At 42.2% G+C, this 19558-nt stretch overlaps 1 protein-coding gene across 1 annotated transcript; it reads left to right on the top strand.

Annotated features, from left to right (window-relative positions):
- Positions 1 to 2167: 2167 nt before the first annotated feature.
- Positions 2168 to 19020, top strand: P2RX7 (purinergic receptor P2X 7). Its single transcript, XM_074159600.1, is given in 13 exon segments — positions 2168 to 2292; positions 4449 to 4581; positions 5146 to 5217; positions 6072 to 6144; positions 7108 to 7204; positions 9910 to 9990; positions 10544 to 10673; positions 11313 to 11437; positions 14826 to 14919; positions 15364 to 15429; positions 15526 to 15639; positions 16250 to 16351; positions 16814 to 19020. Coding segments are annotated over 13 exon segments (1725 nt in total). The 3' UTR covers positions 17327 to 19020.
- The last annotated feature ends 538 nt before the right edge of the window (positions 19021 to 19558 follow it).

The following is a 19558-nucleotide window of genomic DNA, read 5'->3' as shown; positions in this document are numbered from 1 at the left end:
GCCCACCTGCTGCTTGATATTTATAGTCTGTAGTGGTGTCTGAATTTTCTAACTTACTGCTTAAAAAAAAATTAAGGTCTTGACCTCTCTATCACAACAGAATCTTCACAAGAATCTTCGCACAATCTGGATCAAGTCTTACAGAATCCAAGGCCATATTGTTGTATAATTCTGGGGGCATTTTCCAAATTCCCAAGTTAGTTTGCATGGAGAGTGATACAGAGTTTCAAGCAAAGTTTCCTAACGACATGAGAGTTAATTATAAGAGTTGAGCCCTATAGTTTCATCCAGTTCTCTGGGTCAGGGGGCTGATGTTTTTTATTGCTTGGGAAAGGCTTATGGAACCTGCTTATTGAAAAGGCATCATGCAGAGGCAACGTGCGGAAGAAGGAGAATGGAGCCTGCAAATAAACGATCCAGAGCTCTTTAGATCTGCAGGCACAGCTTCATTACTCCCTCCTGACTTTCTCCTCCCTTTATAGCTACTGCTGTGGATGACTGCCTTGCAAAACTGTGAGAGGGCTCGACCACAGAGGCCAGCAAATCGGAGTGGAACGAAACCTGAGCAAATCGAAAGTGTGCTGCATGGGCAAAGAGAGATCACCTTATATGGGAACATCATGGGCAAGAAGATGAATACATCTGGCTGAGCTGCTGAGGTCAGATCCCAAACAGATGGAAGAGGTTAATGTGAAAACAAGAGCATTTAGCAAGAGAAGACAACACTTACTTCTGCTTCACTTATGCAATCTGAGCCCTCCTGTTTGCGTCTTTTATTATAAATATTGTTATGTTTATGCACACATAGGTCTCACTGTGTTATATTGAAAATCAATTTATTTGTGTCTATTCTAAAAGCATCCCAGGTCTGTTTCTGGGTCCCACTTGCAGCTTTTTCAGTTGTTATTATGTAGGGGGATTTTGCTTGCTGAAGCGTCACTAATACCAACCCTGGTATTATGGACTGTGGTCAGCAAAAGCCTAAGGAGTGATCACCGATGTCTCAAAAAATTAAGCCTGTTTGTGCAGAACGTAACTTGTTCCTCTGTGCTAAAACATTTAAGACAATACTGACAGCTGAGAAGCCTGCCTGGTCTTGAATGTTTTGTCTTGAATGGCTACCTACAGCCATAGGTAGCATCCTAGGTAATTTAAAATACTAAAGGATTGGAAGAAAACCATTAGATCTGTATTGTAGGGTTTGTATATTTTGTGCCTCTGTGGGTCTTCTTTTGCAAGAGAGAGGACCCTGGTCCTTTTCATCTGGGTCTAATGGATTTTGATCCAAACTTCTTGTCTGTTGGACTCTGAGGCTGAGATTTACAGGTCCCACCTCAACAACTCCGCATCTTTACAGCGTCAGATGGTGGCCTTGCACCTGCTTCTTGACCCCCTGGACCAGACTCTGTGGGCTTGCAGCGCATGCACCAGCTCTGGCTTGTGCATGGCTCTGTGGAGTAGGAGAGGCTGCAGCCAAAGTATGTGCATGTATTGGCTCTGCTGAGAGGAATAGTGACTTTGTCACTCCCTTTTAATCCCATGATCTGATACAAAACCAGTCTAAGACCATACAGGATGGTGTCCCATGCAATGCAAGGTAAGAAGCTGGAGATCTCTGTGGCCGCTGATGACCCAAAAGCTTGCTCTATCATTGCCCTGCACCTTGCATGGCCATTGCTACCTTGCAAAGTGGATGTTGCATGTGTCTGCCCAGTCCAGAAGTGCATTACGTCTTCTTTGCAGTAGTGTGAAGTGTTGGGTGGTGGAGAGTCAGGCTCAGAAGGAGGTCAGTGTAACACTGTCTTCCAACTGTTTAGCCTCATCTCTACAGTTGTCCCAGCGTTACTTCAGACTGGCAAAGTCTGGTAGTACTGAGGAGAGATGGTAACATCAACAGAAGGTGACAAGAACAGCGCTGGGCATTCAGCTCAGATGTTCCAGGCTGAAATTTGGTACTTTTTGTGTGAACAAGCTAAAGGATGTGGCTCTTCAGGTAGTTCTTGATTCTATCAACTGCCGTTCTTTAAAAGGCCTGTGGTACCGTTCTCATACAGGTTTCTGACTGTGCCTTTAAGTGGAGAGCCCTGGGCAGGATGCAGGGGTGGAAGAAGACAGTACCAGGTAGCTGCAGTTTTCAAAAGCCAGTACCTCACAGGAAGTGCTAGCAATGGGTGTACGTGGCTGGCTGAATAACCTGACTCTGTACGAGTCTCCGAAATACATACGCATTCAGAGTAATATATGGAGATTGGTGAAATGTTTCCTTTATATAGTTGTTGCTGGGCTTATTTGGTAAGTGCATGCTGATGGGTTGCTGTGTTGTACGTGAACAAGTGTTTCTTGTATTGGAGGTTGTCTGGTTACAGCTTGGCTTTCAGCCCTTTGAATTTTGTGGCAGCAAACAAGATCATTGATCTGGCGTTAGACCATTCTTGGAAGATGGATGTGGTTGTGGGAACTTTGTAGTGGGAGTGTGGCATTGAATATTATCTAACGAGGTGGAGTTGCTTGAACAGAGTTAACTAAGCTTTCTCTAAAAAACACTTGCAGTTTTGTTTCTTGCCATGCTGTCTGGTTTTGTTTCTTGTCTGAAAAATCCAAAATAACTCCACCAAATAATCGTAGATTTACACCAGTGTTTCTGAGATTAGAGTCTGCTCTGTAGAGTCTCCTATTCAGGGTCAGATGAAATGGCGAGTCACTCCTTGCAGCAGATTTCAAGAACAATCAGATGTTTTAGGAATATGCAATAATTGATTGCCTCTAAAGGGCAGATTTTCCTCTTTGCTGCCAAACTAGGGCTGTTCTCAGTGATAAGTGTTTGCTGAACAAAGTCTGCCGAAGTTCATAAAGTTGGTTTCATTCTCATGAGAGGGCAGCCAGCCAGGACATTGAGCATGCTGATTGCAATCTCACAAAGAATCAAGTCTGCAGGAAATTCAAGTTGCCTTACTTCTCCCTCTCGGGGAGACCTTATTGTGGCCTTCCAGTACTTAAAGGGGCTTATAAGAAAGATGGGGACAGACTTTTCAGTAGGGCCTGTTGCAATAGGACAAGGGGTAGTAGCTTTAAATTTAAAAGAGGATAGGTTTACTCTAGATAGAAGGAAGAAATTGTTTTACGCTGAGGGTGGTGAAACACTTGCCCAGGTTTCCCAGAGAGGTGGATGCCCCAGCCCTGGAAACATTCAAGGTCAGGTTGGACAGGGCTCTGAGCAACCTGATTGTTCTGGTTTGGGCTGGGGTGGCCACGAAATGAGCGACAGATGCTCTCTTTAAGCTGTCTCCCTTTAGAGAAGGGAGAGCATCTCCGTACACAGGAGAGAAGAGAGAACACAAGAGGGAGTCTTATGGGTTGAAAAGAAAGCTAAAACTACTCTAATGAAAATGTTCAAGATGTCCCTGCTCATTGCAAAGAGGTTGGACTAGATGATCTTTAAAGGACCCTTCCAACCCAAATTATTCTGATCCTGTGATTCTACTAAGGTACTGTACCCACCTATACTGCTGCTCAGAGCTGAGTTCCCACTGCCAGTTTCCAGGACCATGGTTATTCCAAAGCACTTTTCCAGAAGGAAAAGGCTGAAATGCTATTAAAATAGAAAATATAAATAAAGGAACACTGATCAGTTGCTTTTCTGTTCTTCACAAAAGAAGAAAAACAGAAAAAAGTGTCTGTTCAACACAAACAGTTGTGTTTCTGTTCTTCTGATACTATTTTATCTGCTGCCAGAGCAGTCTGTTGTTAAACTGAAATGGTGCTAGCTCTTGTGGCTTGTTTTTCAAAGTCAACCTTTTATATCACTTTTATGTAGTATGGAAAGTATCTTCTGAACATACAATAGTTCTTCAAAGTTGCTGGTGCTTTTATGAGTTAGATGAGTCTTTTATTAACACATTCAATTCACGAGAACGTGAAAACATTAGGCCAAGGTTTTTGAAGCAATCAGTATGAGCACAAAAATAGTCACTCTGGAATGTTGACTAAGTATTTTAAGCTCTTTAAAAAAAAAACAAAACCAAAAAACAACGTAACAAGGACACTACCATTTGTGACAGAAAAAGTCAAAGTCTAGGTACACAGCAACGCAGTGTGGGTGAAAATTTTTGGATGACATTAAACACTGTTGCAGTTAATTGGTATTTCACAAATGGCATCTGGAGGGCCAGGATGTCACCTCATGTTGTCTATATCGTTTGGGATGGGAAAATAGAAATTCTCTTCTTGCATATATCAGTTCATTTCTGACAAAGACAAAACTTGCGAAAGTGAAACCAAGGCAGACGTTCGTCCAGACAATGCATGTATCTCACACAAAAAGGCTCTCAATTACTTGAAAATGCCCATCTGACCTCTGTCTTGCAGCGCATTTGTCCAAGAATGATACAAAGAAGCTGACACATTTTATTCTTATGGGCTTACTTGTCCTTTCTGTTTTGTCTGGCCAGTGTGGTCATCTTTTGGTTCGGACTCCACCAGGAGGAGGATGAAGTTATCAGCTCAGTTCGCACTAGTGTGAAGGGAGTGGCTTACGCAAAGGGCAGGATCTGGGACACAGTAGAATACTCTATACCGATGCAGGCAAGTCTTAATTTAATGTCAGTCCAGTATTCAACTTCCATTGATACATCTGTTGCTTTCCTGACATGTCTCTCTCCTGCCATTCAATGTGATTACTTTACCTAGGAGAAAGCAATGTTTAAAGCCAAATCTTCCCTTAATGCAGGGAAAAAAGATAATCCTCTTTCATGAGATTTCTGTGGTGCTGTTTATTACACAATGTTTATATAATCAATTTAATATTTTGTTAATAGCAAACCTAGGAACAGATTCACTCCAATATAGCTGTACTAAACAGAGCAGTGTTGCTACCAATTAATGCTAGTCTATGTTTCTCAGTTGTAGTGCCAATTTGAAAAAAAAAATAAATAAATAAATCAGTGCTTTCTTGCCTCTGGCTGCTCTTTCCTGCCCTGATGATGTCCCTGGCTTTTCCTGTTTGAGATGGATAGAATCTGAATGTATATCACGGGGAGGTAGAGCCAGAACAGCCTTGTTGTCCTTCCAGATGATGATCTGGAATGACTGAGGTCTGAATTGAGTATGTGAAATTTCAGTTAGATTCATGTTCTTTCCTCCATGTAGGCGATAAACTCTTTTTTTGTGATGACCAACATCATTGAGACACAGAATCAACTTAAGCAGAGGTGCCCTGAGGTAAATATGTTTTGTGATTTATGCTTAGGACGGATTGAATGCATGTTGATGTAAAAGAGTGAACTGTCCCCAGAGCGGTCCAGTACAAGAAAGTATTGTTGCTCTTTATGTCTGTATCTCGGCAAATAACATGCAAAATCTAGTTTAAATGCTCCTTTTCTTTCTGGGGGAATCAGCTGGCAGTTGTGACCTTGCCTCCCACCCATGACCTTGCAGTCAAACCTATCTGCATTACTCTCAGGGGGTGATGACATTCAGGCCAGTGATTGGTGTCCAGCTTCTCTGGCATTGCTGCTGCTCTTGAGGAAAACCTGGAGGAATGATGGAGCTACAGAGTCGCTCTCAGCTTCTCTGCTTATATGGTTCTCTTACTATTACTGTTGTTCATTCCTATGTGTCCCCTTCCGTTCTTACTGTAGGTCAAACCTGGTCATCAGCTGACGCTCTCTCTCCTCTTCATTTGGCTGGCCTAGAAGTGGGACCTTGCAGAGTAGTTCCCAAATACAAGTTGACTTTCACTGGCAAAAGTATATGGAACTGCTAGTAAACATAGAATCAGATAGTCCAGTATTAAATTTATTGTGCTTAATATTATAGGAGAGTGGGAAAGATGGGAAAAGACATAAATAATAAAGGAAAATGTTATTGTAAGCAAGGAAGGGGCTTTTTTCTGGTTTTGCAAGTAGCTGGGCCTTTGTCTCCTGTAAGCCAAACAATTAGTAAAGGTTACACCTGCTTTGCATTGTTATTTTCTCTTATTATTTGATATTTTTACATTGAAGCTGAGTAAGACTTTTTACATAGGTGTGAAGAGGGAGATATTTATATTGCTCTTTTATATAAATTTTTTCCAGTATCCCTTCGGCAAAGCTATCTGCCTTTCGGATGAGTCCTGTAAAAATGAGAGCGTAGATATCCACAGCAGTGGTAAGTGAACGGCATTTTCAGATTGAATTTTTTCTTTTTGTGGGTACTGTCCTCTATTGCATTATTGACCGGTGCAGCATGTGCAAGATCCAGCTTGGAGAATTGCAGTAGAACAGTACAGAATCCTAAGAGATCTCCAAGAACATATTTTCAATCCCACAAACCTGAGTTCTTATCAGCTTGTGTGTGCCCTTACTAAAAGGAGAAACAGTGAGAGGGAGCAGAGAAAGGGGAGAGGTGAAGAAGGGTACAGGGTGGTGTGAATGAGGACCAAACCAGACACACTCCCATTTGAACTCTGTGGCTGCTTAGCAAGTGGAGTAACTGCAGGATCTGTTTGAAGGGTTTGTAATACCCCTATGATGGTTAGGTAGTTCTCAGGATAAGTCACAGGGCTTCTGTTCTTTCTGTGGGACCAGTTGTCCAGAAGGCATCATACTGTTTTCATCAGCTATGCAAGTTGTTTGTAGTGTTAAGATTCCCTGAATTTGGGCTGCTGGCTGCATTATCGCTTTCCCTGGTAAAGACTAAGCGCTCACAGAAAATGCTGACTTTCCAGGAGTGCAGAAAGAATTAAGATTTTCTGCCCACCTTTATATCCTTGTTTAATTTGCTCATGTTGTTGAATTACACTTGTGACTGAAACAGTTGGCTTCTCAATTTATCCCATGGGTCAGATATGTAACTTCATATAAAACTGTGAAGGAAATTACTTCACCCACAGCCCAAACAATGACAAGCATTGTTGACCCAAGCAAACAGCTAAATAAGGATTGACGAGGTGTGGCAGGACCATGGTTTGGGTAGTTCTTCCTACAGCTTCCTCCTATAGAAACCTGCAACAATCTGAAATGTCAAGTTCCCTATCTTAGGTTTGAGGAGGAATCTATTGACATGTTGAAACTGTCTCTTAATTGGCGAAAACCTCTTGTCTTTGCTAAGTAAGAGCTTGTTTCTCTACAGGAATTCAAACAGGAAGATGTGTGGATTATAATGTAACTTTTAAAACCTGTGAGGTCAAGGCATGGTGTCCTGTGCAACCCAAGGAAGACCCCCCTGAGTAAGTGAAAGAGATATCTGCATTTTTTTAATCTCTAAAGAAGGACTTTGACAAAGTCATGAAATTTTAGGATAATCCCTTTGCCTAGGCACATATAGATCTCCTGTATGTAAACCAGGTATTTCCTTTATAGCCATACTGTTAACACTCATTATAATATCTAAATAACTTCTAACAATCTGTCCTGCCGTATGATTCTGCAGTGAAGTCATAGCCTACAGTTTGTATCATCAAGCAGCTGCCACGGAAACAGTTTTAGATGTCACAGGCTCATCTTGAATTCACTAGAGGCATTTGGCTCATTAATTCAAATGTCAAGGAAAATGCATCAATGTAAGATAGGTTTAATCAGTGACAGAAATAAAAGGTTTCCTAACTTGGGGTTTTCTTCTGCAAGGATTAGGGCTCGATGGTATAGAAGTTCTTTGTAGGTTCATTTATCACAGTGAGGTTGCTTCCACGTCCCAGAACAATAGGGGTAGATTGGTTGTCTGTACATTGTGCTGCAGGTTAGTGTTTGGGGATCCACCTCAGACAGAAGAACAGTCTCTCCATCCTCTCTAGGTAGATGACGAAAACCTCAGTGCTGGCAATCTGTAATAGTGAGCTGAAGAAAACTCTAGGAAAAAGACTCCACGGAACAATGCTGCTGTGATCTAGACAGTAGGATAGAGGGGTCTTGTAGCCATCTTTTTTTGTAACCCAGTGACTGTAGTGTTCCAAAATGAAAATATTCTATTTCTATTCTGTGTCAGCCAAAGCGTAAAAAATTTTATGAAAGATTTGGTTTCGACTGAAATGATGGAAATTGTACTTTAAGAGAGCAAACTATAATCGATTTTAGCTCCTCTCAACCAGCTTTGAAATATATGTGTAAGAAACTAGGTCAATTACCACTTTTATTAACTCATTGCTTTTAGAAGATACAAGCATGATTCTATGTATATATCCCATCTTTTCCCTAATTTGGGGTTTTCTGCAGAGACTGAGCAGTTTTTCCACTGCCAGGTCCCCTCCAGAGCCCACAATGCCTCCTACGGCTCCTTCTGCTGAGTTTTGTTCAGCTCTTTAAAGGAGTTTCCATTCCCTTCTCTTGTGGACAGACTTGTGATCTGAAAAAGGCTTTGTCCAACAACAGGAAGGCTGTAATTGTTCATACAGTATCCGGGAAAGATATGCATGAGCTTCCGGAGTTAATGAAATCCTAGGGTTTTTTTATAAAGTTTCAGTGACTGCCAGTCATTTTTAAATGTCACACTGCGTAGGCTCACTGCTGCGTATGTTGCAGAGGGAATTTTGCTTTTAATTACATCGCGCAGTTGACACATTCTGTCTTGCTTCCTAACCTTCCTCTAAAGTGCCAGTAATCAGTTACTACCGGGGACCAAAAATAAGGGATGAGAGGTTAGATCCAAACCTCTGATGTGTAAAGTTCCTTCACAAGTTCCATTGGCAAGGAAAAAACGCGGAATCACTAAAAAGCAATGCTGAGTGTTTGTTTTCTACCAGAACGATACATAAGACCAAGGTCAGAGCCCAGGAAGCTTTGCCGTCTGGTTGAGATACAGAGGGAGCAATGTTGGGCTTTGGTTACACCCATGATTGTCTTTATTGTCCAAATTCCTTTGAAAGGTAAGTTTCATGAACTATACAGGAGGCCTCCTTTTCCTTCCTGTTGGTTATGGCAGGAGCTGAACAAAGGCATTGCATGTTGGCGAGAAGATTCTTTTATTTTTGATTGTTCATTTGTGCCCTGAGGCAGGGCACAGTTGGCAGATTAGCTGTCAGATTAGATGTTTACAACATCTTTTTCAGAAGAGCTTTGGATCAGATTCCAGATGCTTCCCAGTGACTTGGTTTAGAAGACTCTCATGAGAAGTCCTTCATGGAAGCTGCATGTCATCCAGCTAATGTGCTTCTTGTCATCACAGATCTCTGATGCAAAGGCGTTGCTCAAAATATAATGATGGGAAAAATATTCCCTCCTTAGAAGCACTGTCCTTTATGTGGGTGATGACTGCTGTGCAGCCTGGGTTTCCCCCTTGGAATGGCTGTCTTAATGGAAATTAAAATATTCCTGGCTCATTCTTAAAATGGAACAATGCCAACATTCCAGTTCAGCATAGTCCCTATGCTACAGAAACAATGCCAAAAATTGTCTCTCTTACTTTCCTATAGCCCTGGGAAGTCCTAGAGTGTAGCAGAAGTTGTCTCACACAGTCTAGGCCAAGGTTACGCTGGCAACTGGTGGGAAAATTCCTTCTTTCCTGACTTCCAGAGAGATCCTCTAGGATCGAGCGTGTGGCTCATTCTTATACTCTTACTAGCTGCGCAGTTCTGGTGTATGTGGCCACCTGTCTTTGAGGACCAGCAATAAAACTGCCGATTCATTGTGCAGAAATCATCAGCTGTCAAATTTCTTACTACTATTCCATAGCAAGATTTATACAAGAGGTCTCCAGAGACCATATATTTCAGCTGCTGGTAGAGCCCCCGGTTAGGCTTGGCCCACACAAACAAATGCAATAGAGACAGAACATCTCTTTCTCGATGCCCTGAACCACTTAACTCCCTGCATTTCAATCTCTTATTCTTAGCAACATATTCCTCCTACTGACAGCTTTCCAGGTAATAGTAAAGTAGCATAACATTAGCTGATGTATTTAAGTAAAAGGAGTTAGTTAATTTGATGTTTCTTTTTTTAGGCCTGCTGTTCTGAGGCATTCTGAAAACTTCACTGTGCTAATAAAGAACAACATTAACTTCCCAAAATTTGATTACACCATGTAAGTGCAAACATTCCTCAATGCTTTCTGAAGTAGTTGTGCTCTGAAAAAATGATTGTATAAATTGGCACCTTCTTTACTCAAAAAGCCTATGCATTCAGGGCTGTATCTGCCTGAGTGACAGATACCAAGTTTCTTTAATTCTTTAGCCCTATGAATCCTTCAGGAACCAAGAGAAATAATGGGAGCTTGGGAACAGATCCTCCCAGCATAACTCTATTCCTGTCATGCACTGGACAACAGAATTGTTCATTCAGATATACTGGTTTATGTTGGGGTAAAATCACTAAAATATAGCACAGCAGACATGTAACTCAAATTATAAAGTGAATGGGTTTAGTTTCCACAGGTAAAATTTTGCGGGCAATAATATCCAAAGAATAAGGAATTCATCTTCATTCCCAGATCACAGTTAGGGATACATAGATGTGGTAGCTACAAAGCCAAAAGCTTGTATATTTACAAACCGAGCACAGGTTCTAGTGTGAAGTCCCTTACCTGTATCTGCTCCAGCTTGTTTTTAAATGTAAACAATTGTATGTGTTCTTCACAGACTAAATATTCCACCAGATTTTAATAATTCCTGCACATACAACAGGACAACTTCCCCACTCTGTCCAATTTTCCGTGTGGGAGACATCGTTCAGGAGGCAAACCAGAACTTTTCTGAGATGGCAGTAAAGGTCTGTGATACCACTTTTTTTTCATGCTCAGTGTTAAAACATTTTCTTGATTCTCTTCCTGTATGTTTTGCTGTCTGCCATATAATGGAATGGTTCTAGGTTTAGAAAGTGATTGTGTGAGAAGACACAGAGTCAAAAAGCACTTATTTTTGCCATTACATTTTCACTCTGTTCCTTAGGATATTGAGCCAAATGCCCTTAAGACAGTATCCAGCCATACTTCTAGAAGGTCAATATTAACAGATGGGTAGAGTAGAAGGAGGGGCAGTGTGTCTTCCTGCCCAGAGTCATCACCTGAGCTACATTTATTGATTCTTAGCCTGGCACAGCGCGTTCAAGATGAAACATTTGGTCTGGGTGCCTACAAAACTTAAGCTTGCACTCGGGCTTTTGGTTTGAGCCTATACATAGTTTAAAGCAACAAAACGACCATCACAGTATATCAGCTACATCCACACTTGTGCTACTAAGGTGAAGAGAAATAGACAGAAGATAGGAAAGGCCTGAATGAATAATAGCTTCTAGCTCATGTAACTAAGGCACTTCCAGACAAAATTGCTTGATTGGCAAATGTTGCTTATGAGATAGTGTGTCTATAAAGATGTGTCCATGCCCTAAGCTTACTGTGTTTGTTTCTAGGGAGGAATCATTGCCATTCAGATTAACTGGGACTGTAACTTGGACAGGTGGGGTTACAGCTGCAGTCCAAAGTACGGTTTCTTCCGCCTTGATGACAAAAAAACAATGCCTGGGTTCTACATCAGGTAAAAAATATTATATGAATCAAGTAGCATGTCTTCTGAGCTGAAGCAAAGATGTGATGAGGTGTGGAGAATGATGACTTGGAATGATAAGTCATTTGATTCTCTTTCTTCACTCTAGTAGTTATGTCCTTAACCTGCAGCTACTGCAGTTGTATAGATGTATCATCATGGTCGTCTTCCAAATGAGCATGTTTGTATTGCAGGAGATCTTATTTCTGTGTCAAAAGGCCTAGAAATTTCCAACAAGTATTCTGGAAGCTAACACAGAGAATAGTTTGGGCAGATTCCACCATATGGCAATCGAGGCTTGAAAACACTACCTAAACTTGTGAGTTTCCCAAGGCAATTAACACAAATAAAATAACAAATTGTTTTTCTTCCATCTGAGTAACCCCCACAGTTCACTGAATCTAGATTTATTCAAAAGCAAATTAGAGCTTTTGGTTCTGTATGGATATAGCAGATTTATAAGAAGTTTTGACAAAAAATCTTGACATGACTCCAGTTCTAAATAATTACACAAAGCATGTATCAAATGCGTATCAGCATGTTTAAAGCTAAAGATGTCCCTCAGATCTATGTCAAAACTCTTGTGTAACAACCCTCTTTTTTGACTCATGGCATGATTATTATTACATTGTGGTTTTTCATACATTTGTGATGCTAACATGAGTGCCATAACTGTATAGGAGCTGCCAGCGTGTTCCAAGCTGCGTTGTGCTGGAGCTGTGCAAACAAAGAACAAATAGGTGTTGCCTCTCACCTGGCAACCACAGACAGGAGCTAGAGGAGATCACAAGGAAAAAGCAAGACAGTGCTGTAAGGCTGAGGCCAGCAACCTTTCTGTTGAATACATTTTTACAGGCAAAGCAGTTTCTGAGGCAGCTTTTGGAAGAAGACAGTGGAGTAGTTTTGAGGATGTTTAGTGTCAGATTAACAGCTGCGTTCAAAATACCAAGAATGGGTTTGCTCAAAATTTGTTCTCTCTTAAGTATCGAAATACCAGTCTGTAGCAAGATTATTTTGCTGCAGTTCATCTGCAGGAAGCGTTATTTTGCTACAGGAAGTGAGCCTGGTCTGAGACCATAGGCTGCTGGGAGAGTGTGCATGATGTCACACCACATCCTGGTGGCCTGACTCTGTCTCTGTTAATCAAGAGATTTATTGACAACTAAATGTCATTCTCTAATGTCTCCAAAATTAAAAAAGAGGAGCAGCATAGTTCGGTGCAGCAATTTAAAAAGCAAAGGCAGTGAAAGTTGAAGAGCAGCAAGTAGATTGAGCATAATACCCTTTAAAACAAGCATGGAAGTTTGGTGAAGAACATGCACAAACCCTGCCGCATTGTTGAGCTACTGAACGCCAACTTGTAAAAACAGAGCTGCTGATTTTAGTAGAACTGCCCAAGTGAGTAAGCGGGGGAGAGCTAGAAATGATCCTGCATTTAATATATTGAAAAATGTTTGGAAATCAGGGACATACCGTAAGAATGTAAAATATAGTCATATCAGAGGTCCATCCAGCCCAGTTTCCTAAAGCTAACAAAGATCAGTAGCAGGAGAAAATTTCAGAAAAGAGCATCAGAAACAGGGCATGTACAGAATGCTGCTTCCTCTGCAGTCTAGCTGTTCTAGGAGTCAGGAAAGCTACTTTGGGCAGCTTATAACCCTTGTCTGCATGGAGCCCTATTGATTTCATTTCAGTTCAAAAGGGAATTTTGTGGTAGACTTAAATGGAAACAGGCTTTAGCCTTCTGAAAGAACTACTTGAGGTGCTAGGGAGCAAAGCTCCAGCCAGTGATGAAAGCTCTTAACAGGTCAGCTCTGAGCACAAAGCTGTTACAGAGGAGAAGGCTTCTATGCCATCAAGAGCAGACGTGAAATAACCTCTACCCTGAGGGCTAGAGAAAACCTCTGATCCTGGAAAGAGTTAGGAAAACTTTCAAATAAAACCTAAGTGACCTGCAGGCTTCAGAGGCTAAGAGCTGGCCCATAAAACATGTCTTGGCCGCAGACTCTGGAACCGTTCAGCACAGGAAAAAGGGCATTTCATGCCTGTGCAAGCAAGGAAAAAGCAGAACACATTACAGTGTGTTTTTTTCTGAGTGACTCACTGCATTCAGATTATACAAATCAAGTTGCGGTAAATGGGATGCAAATAATCGCATGATCTAGGGAACTCTGATTAAAAGCATTCTGAAAGTTTACCAAACTTAGCTTGCAGTAGGATGTGCAGGAGAGAGTGGAATCAAGTAAAAGCTTGCTCTGGGCTGGTTTGTAAGTGTCAATATGCCAAAGCAGAGCTGCAGACTGAACCCAAAGAGAAAGGAAAGGAGGAAATTGTATTTTTCTTTAGATGTCTCTGTCATCTGAATGAGTACCTGGAGATGCTAGAAAGCAGAGGTCTGAGCTGATGGCATTTACACCAGACATATTCTCTTAAACAGTTTACTCTTTTGGTACTTGAACAGGCAACAAATTTTGCTTAGCCATGACAGTCATCAGTGAGTATCTGCCACCCCTGGAACTGACCTTCTGTCCCTTCGGCTAAGTAATTTCCCATTCAAATTATTTATCTAAATGGAGAACCAGGACTTAGAGATCACTCAAGTAAACCAGTCAAGAACAATACAGCACTTCAAGCCCTGACAGCATGTCTGAGGCAGAAGACGTATGGGTGTTGTTATCAGAGGTTGGATATTAGTACCATTCTGTGTTTTAGTATGTCTTTCAGTTTAATGTGATGATTTTGTCTGTACTGCCAGCTTTTCATTGTCAGATTTAAAAAGACCTCTTTGTTCCATGCTCTGTGACTGCTTATTGATCCATAAGCTGATGTGAGCTGTGTATCAGGAGGGTTGTGTTTTGACAGAATAAGAAACTAGTAGTTAGTAAAGGCCCACATGATTCTTCCAACTCTCTACTGATTGATGAATGGAAAATGGCTGATACCCAGCATGCTGAAGTGTGCTCAGAAGTTCAGAGTTGGTCTTGGATAACACAATATTAAAGCCTTCAGAGCTTGGGCACTCTTGTCATTGCCAGCTTCTCACATAGCCTTGCTGGGGTTTTCTACCTGCTTTACCTGTGATTGAATTTTCTGCAGCTTCAGGTTCCAATTTGAATTAAGATGGCAAAACACTCATTGGACATAAGTTGGATTTTTACTTTGTCTAAGTCTTTATATATGTATTAATGTAGTTTAGACTGTCAGGTCAGATGTTCGGCAAAATACTGTTCATCAGGCTGGCCTCAGCACCTTCATTTCAGAAGGCTGAAAGGGCTAGAGGAAGAAGGGAGAAGAAACTATGCCTTTTTTTGTGTTCTGCAGCCTCGTGGTATTATATTCCCTAGGGAAGCTCCACAGATCTTCATTTACTCTTTTGCAGATATGCAAGATACTACAAGCTACCAGATGGGGAGGAGCAGAGAACCCTTTTCAAAGCCTATGGAATACGGTTTGATGTCCTTGTCTTTGGCACAGTAAATGCAATTCTTTTTCCTTGTGGAGGGAGAAGAAAGCTTGCTATTTCCTTAGTCCCACTTCTGCCATATACCCCTCTCCTCTCTCCTGTCCATCAGTCCGGGATGGAAGTCATGTCAGATGAGTAGATCTAAACAGAGCAAAGCTGAGGATGAAATGGCAGGGCTGGGAGAGAGGCAGGATTGTGGTTTAAGACTGAGACAATAACAGATATCACCGTGACATGATGATATTGTCATGAACCCCATGTGTCACCACTGTTTCCATCTCAAGTTGTTTATTCTCCCCTGCAAAGTGTCTGAAACGGTCTATGAAATTTTAGGATTGATAGAATTGTAAAGAGACAGAAATACATTGTGAAGAGACAAAAAGAGAAAAGCCATTGAGCTGAGTGAATGGTAACAGATCTTGCCTCTCAGTTATTCTTTTCTGCTTTCTTTAAGGGTAGAAGATTTAACTTCATTAACCTCATTAAAAGCACTGGGTCCATGCTCTCCTATTTTGGTTTGGTGAGTGACTTATTTTTTGTATTAATACAACCAGTTCTGCAGATACAGTCTCATTAAGAAAGTGGATGCACTACTTGCTTTTTTTTTCATGTGCAGGTTGCGATTGTCATTGAAGTTGCTCTTTTTTTCGGTAGTTACCGCGGCTCGGGCAAATCATTCTACAAAATTTACAACAGGAAAAAGTATGAGACTCTGCTGAATCCAACAGAGGTAAAGAATGTAAATTGCTGCTCTATGGATACAAAAATGCAGCTGATCCAGGAAGGTTCCATGGAGCTGTGCACGGCATGCACTGCATGAATGCAGTGGGCTCTACACACAACCTTGGCACAGCCGAGTCACACCAGCTCCATCAGGGAAACCCACAGAGAATAGTGATCCTTCGATGTAACTGAAGGATGTCATGAAAGGGTTTCCATGAAGAGGGCATTGCTCAAAGACTCTTTCCTGCCAACTTCAGTTGCCTCTTCCTGGTTTTCAAGACATAAATGTCCATTTATCAAGGCTGCCTCTACTAATCCCCTGGCATTTTAGACAGGTATTTTTAAAGAAGAGTGAAGAGGAGAGTACCTAAAGGCCCTGTACAACCACACTCCTACAGTTAGTTCCATACCATCTCTTCCTGTTCCCTCTGGTCCCACAGCTCCCCATGTCCTTGCTATCCCGGATATTGGAAATATGGGCCCTTGCAACATGCAGTTTTAGGGGTTTGTTACTGGAGTACAGAACCCACGCCCTGAGGTCAGATCCATGCTGTGGTTGTCCCCAGTTCTCCAAGTAACTACTCCAGCTGACAATGCTCATTTCTTCTGCTGCACAGGTGATGTATGTGTCCTATGTTGATGAGCCACACATTACCTTGAAAAAGGTAGAGAAGTCTCCGAAAACAAGCTTGCAGCATGCTCAAGGCAGCATTGTTGAGGTAAACACACTTAACCTTTGGGATTCTCCCTTCAGAAGGGAGAAGCGAGGACTGTCATTCCAAACTGATTTGGGTTTCTATCACCTCCGCCCTGCCATATTTCCAGATTAGGTTCTGAGGGGCTAAAACTAGATCCCTATTGTCCACTTCAAGTTAATAGGTCCAGAGGATGTATTTTCTACAGTTATCTGAAAATTGCTGCTTTCCTGTGGTGGGTATGTGCCAGCGGGAGTGTGTTGGTGTTGAAACAACTTGTGAGGTGTCGATTCGATTTCGCTAGGGTGGGCGTTGGCAACACAGAAAGACAATCCTCCTCCAGATCTGCTGATCTATCATCATTATCCCTATTGTGCTGTGTCAAATGAAAAAGCTAATGGTGAGGATGACTGTTGTAAATTCTCTCAGCAGTTGGATGAAGCAGAAAATGCTGGTTTCTTTAATTTTTGTTGGGAATTGTTGCAGAGCCACCCTGTGAAATCCTGTGGTGCTGGCAGCCGCTGCACCAGTGAGTCCAACGAAAACCAGGATAACAAAGGATCTGAGCCGATGCACCACGCTGAGTCCAAAAAGAATGATGATAAAAAAGAACACGAGCGGGATGAACTTCTCGAAGATGAGACCTCTTCCTCAGACTGCCGAAAGTAGTGCTGCTGTGGCAAATGCCAGCCAACAGAGAAGTACGATGAGCAGCTCTGCTGCCGAAGGAAAAAAGGGCAGTGCATCACAACCTCCCATGTGTTTCAGCAGCTGGTGCTCTCCCGTGACACCCTGGAGAATATCCTTCTCTACAAAGACCCCTTTCAGGACCTGAATGATTCAAACATCAATAACCAGCTGTGTCAGCTTGCTTACAAGCAATACATTCACTGGCGCTTTGGTGTTTTTGATCTGGAAGACAGAGCCATCATCCCAAGCTGCTGCAGGTGGGAAATTCAAAACATATACAGAGTTGAAGATAGAATGGAGGTAGCATGACTTGAGATCACACTGTGACTCACCTTGGACACTTAACCTTTGTTTTCTTTCATGGACCTTTAAAAAAGGGAAAAAAAAAAAAAAAAAAAGAGAAGAAAGTGTGTGACTTCCCAAAATCTTCTGTAGTACAACTGAATTCTTGTATATTGTCTTTGGAGAGGCACAATAGCCTACTGCTTAGCACAGAGGAACAAACACCTTGAGCTAAAGTGCTTTCTTCTGCCTCTGCTTCATTCTGTGAGTTACCCTACGTGGTTTGGAAATGTAGGATCTGGGGTGAATTCCTAGGGTTACAGTTTAGTGGGAGGTTCTGGGCCTCCTGCCTTTGCACTGGTACGTACCAGAATCCTAGCTGAGTCAGGAGATGACCAGCACTCTGAGAACAAGATGGAGCCAAGAGTCATCTCAAAGCATGACCCCTTGAAGGAAGGAAGTCCAAAAGACCTATCACTTGAAAACGTGGTCCTGAGCATTTTTCTCCCCCAGCCTCACCACCTTTCTGCAGCCCTGGATCGAGAGGCTCTAGAAAGAGGCCACTGAGCATATAGTTTCATAACTCACCGTTGAAGGCCTTGTGATCCATCCAGATTAAACAGGCTCATTTTAGACAATTTCAGTGGCACAGATAAAGCATTTTCTGAAAAGCCCAGCTGTTCTCTTTGTATTACTCCTTTTAGCTTGAACTCGGGAATTACATTGAAAAGTACTTTTACCATCTTTGTGTATTATTTTTGGGTATTTCATTCATACTTTGAAATTGTAATGTAGGACTTTGGCCACCTCTTTGCTCTTAGCTTCAAACAGGCCTTGCCTCCTACACCTCCTCCTGCTGAACCTGCACAGCGCGAGTGGCTTTGTGCTACGATGTATAAGGCCAGAGTAGAGCCGAGGAGCAGCAAATTCAGGGTAGATTAACCTGTGCTCCAACACCTTTTCAGTTCTTTCTTTTTTGTTATACTTGGACATGTTCTATTTTTCTAGAAGCAAGGTGAGAAGAGTTGTAACGTATATTTTGTGCTCCTTTCAACTGATCTTTGTTCTTTCTGAGCTAACCCAGCAGTTTGCCATTTCCATTTCCAACCTATGTTTTAAGATACATTGCTGGCAGATTATGCCAGCTGTATTTGTATCTTTAGTTGTAATATGCATTAATTGTATTAACATTCATATTGCAGCATCTTATGTATCTAGAGAGAGAAAATATTACAGTTGGCATTAATGCAATCCTGTTCTGACACATGAACCGACTCTCCTTTTGGAAAGAACTACACTGAATATTCACTTAAGACTGTGATAAATAAAGGGTTTGCTCACTGTGGATGGGAAGGTGACAGTCTTAGAATCATAGAATGGTTTTGGTTGAAAGGTGTGGGAGACTGGCTAGCTGAGAAGGGTTACGTAGACATGATCCAGCTGGCTGAGCAAGAACTTGAGAAACATCAGACTGAGCTCCTGTAACTACTGAGCTGGCAAGGACACCCTGTCCTTGACTGTAACTGTTGTATGATAACAGGGAGATTGCAGCTGCTCAGGCATGGGAAAAGAGGATGAAAGTAACTGTAAAGAAGGAACTAAGGGCGGGGTTGAAGTTTGGAGGACAGGCCAATCAGAAAGATGTATTGCAGAATATGTATTAGCTAATTATAACGAAGCATAAAAGACGGCTGTACTATTCAATAAACGAAGCTTGCTGATCACTCATATTGAATGACTCTGTCTTCCCTCCGTCGCGACAGAAAGGGACCTTAAAGATCATCTTGTTCCAACCCCCTGCCCGGGGCAGGGACACTTTCCACAAGATCAGGTTGCTCAAAGCCCCACGCAGCCTGGTCTTGAACCCCTCCAGGGATGGGGCTGCCACAGCTTCTCTGGGCAACCTGGGCCAGGGTCTCACCACCCTCACGGTAAATAATTTCTTCCTAATATCTAATCTATATCTACCCTTTTTCAGTTTAAAACAGTCCCCCCTTGTCCTATCGCTCCACTCCCTGATCAAGAGTCCCTCCCCATCTCTTCTGTATCCCCTTTAGGGACTGGAAGGGGCTCTGAAGTCTCCCTGGAGCCTTCTCTTCTCCAGGCTGAACAACCCCAAGTCTCAGCCTGACTTCATAGCAGAGGTGTTCCATCCCTCTGAGCATCTTCGTGGCCTCCTTGTGGCCCCGCTAAGGGCGGGTCAGGGCGGCCGTGAACCCCTTTTCCCTCTGAAAACAGCCCGGGGTGGGGAAGCTGCGC

This window comes from Numenius arquata, chromosome 16, assembly GCF_964106895.1.
Source record: "Numenius arquata chromosome 16, bNumArq3.hap1.1, whole genome shotgun sequence".
NCBI lineage: Eukaryota > Metazoa > Chordata > Aves > Charadriiformes > Scolopacidae > Numenius > Numenius arquata.
The sequence above is the reverse complement of the archived record's forward strand: the minus strand, read 5'-3'. Positions and strand labels throughout refer to the sequence as shown.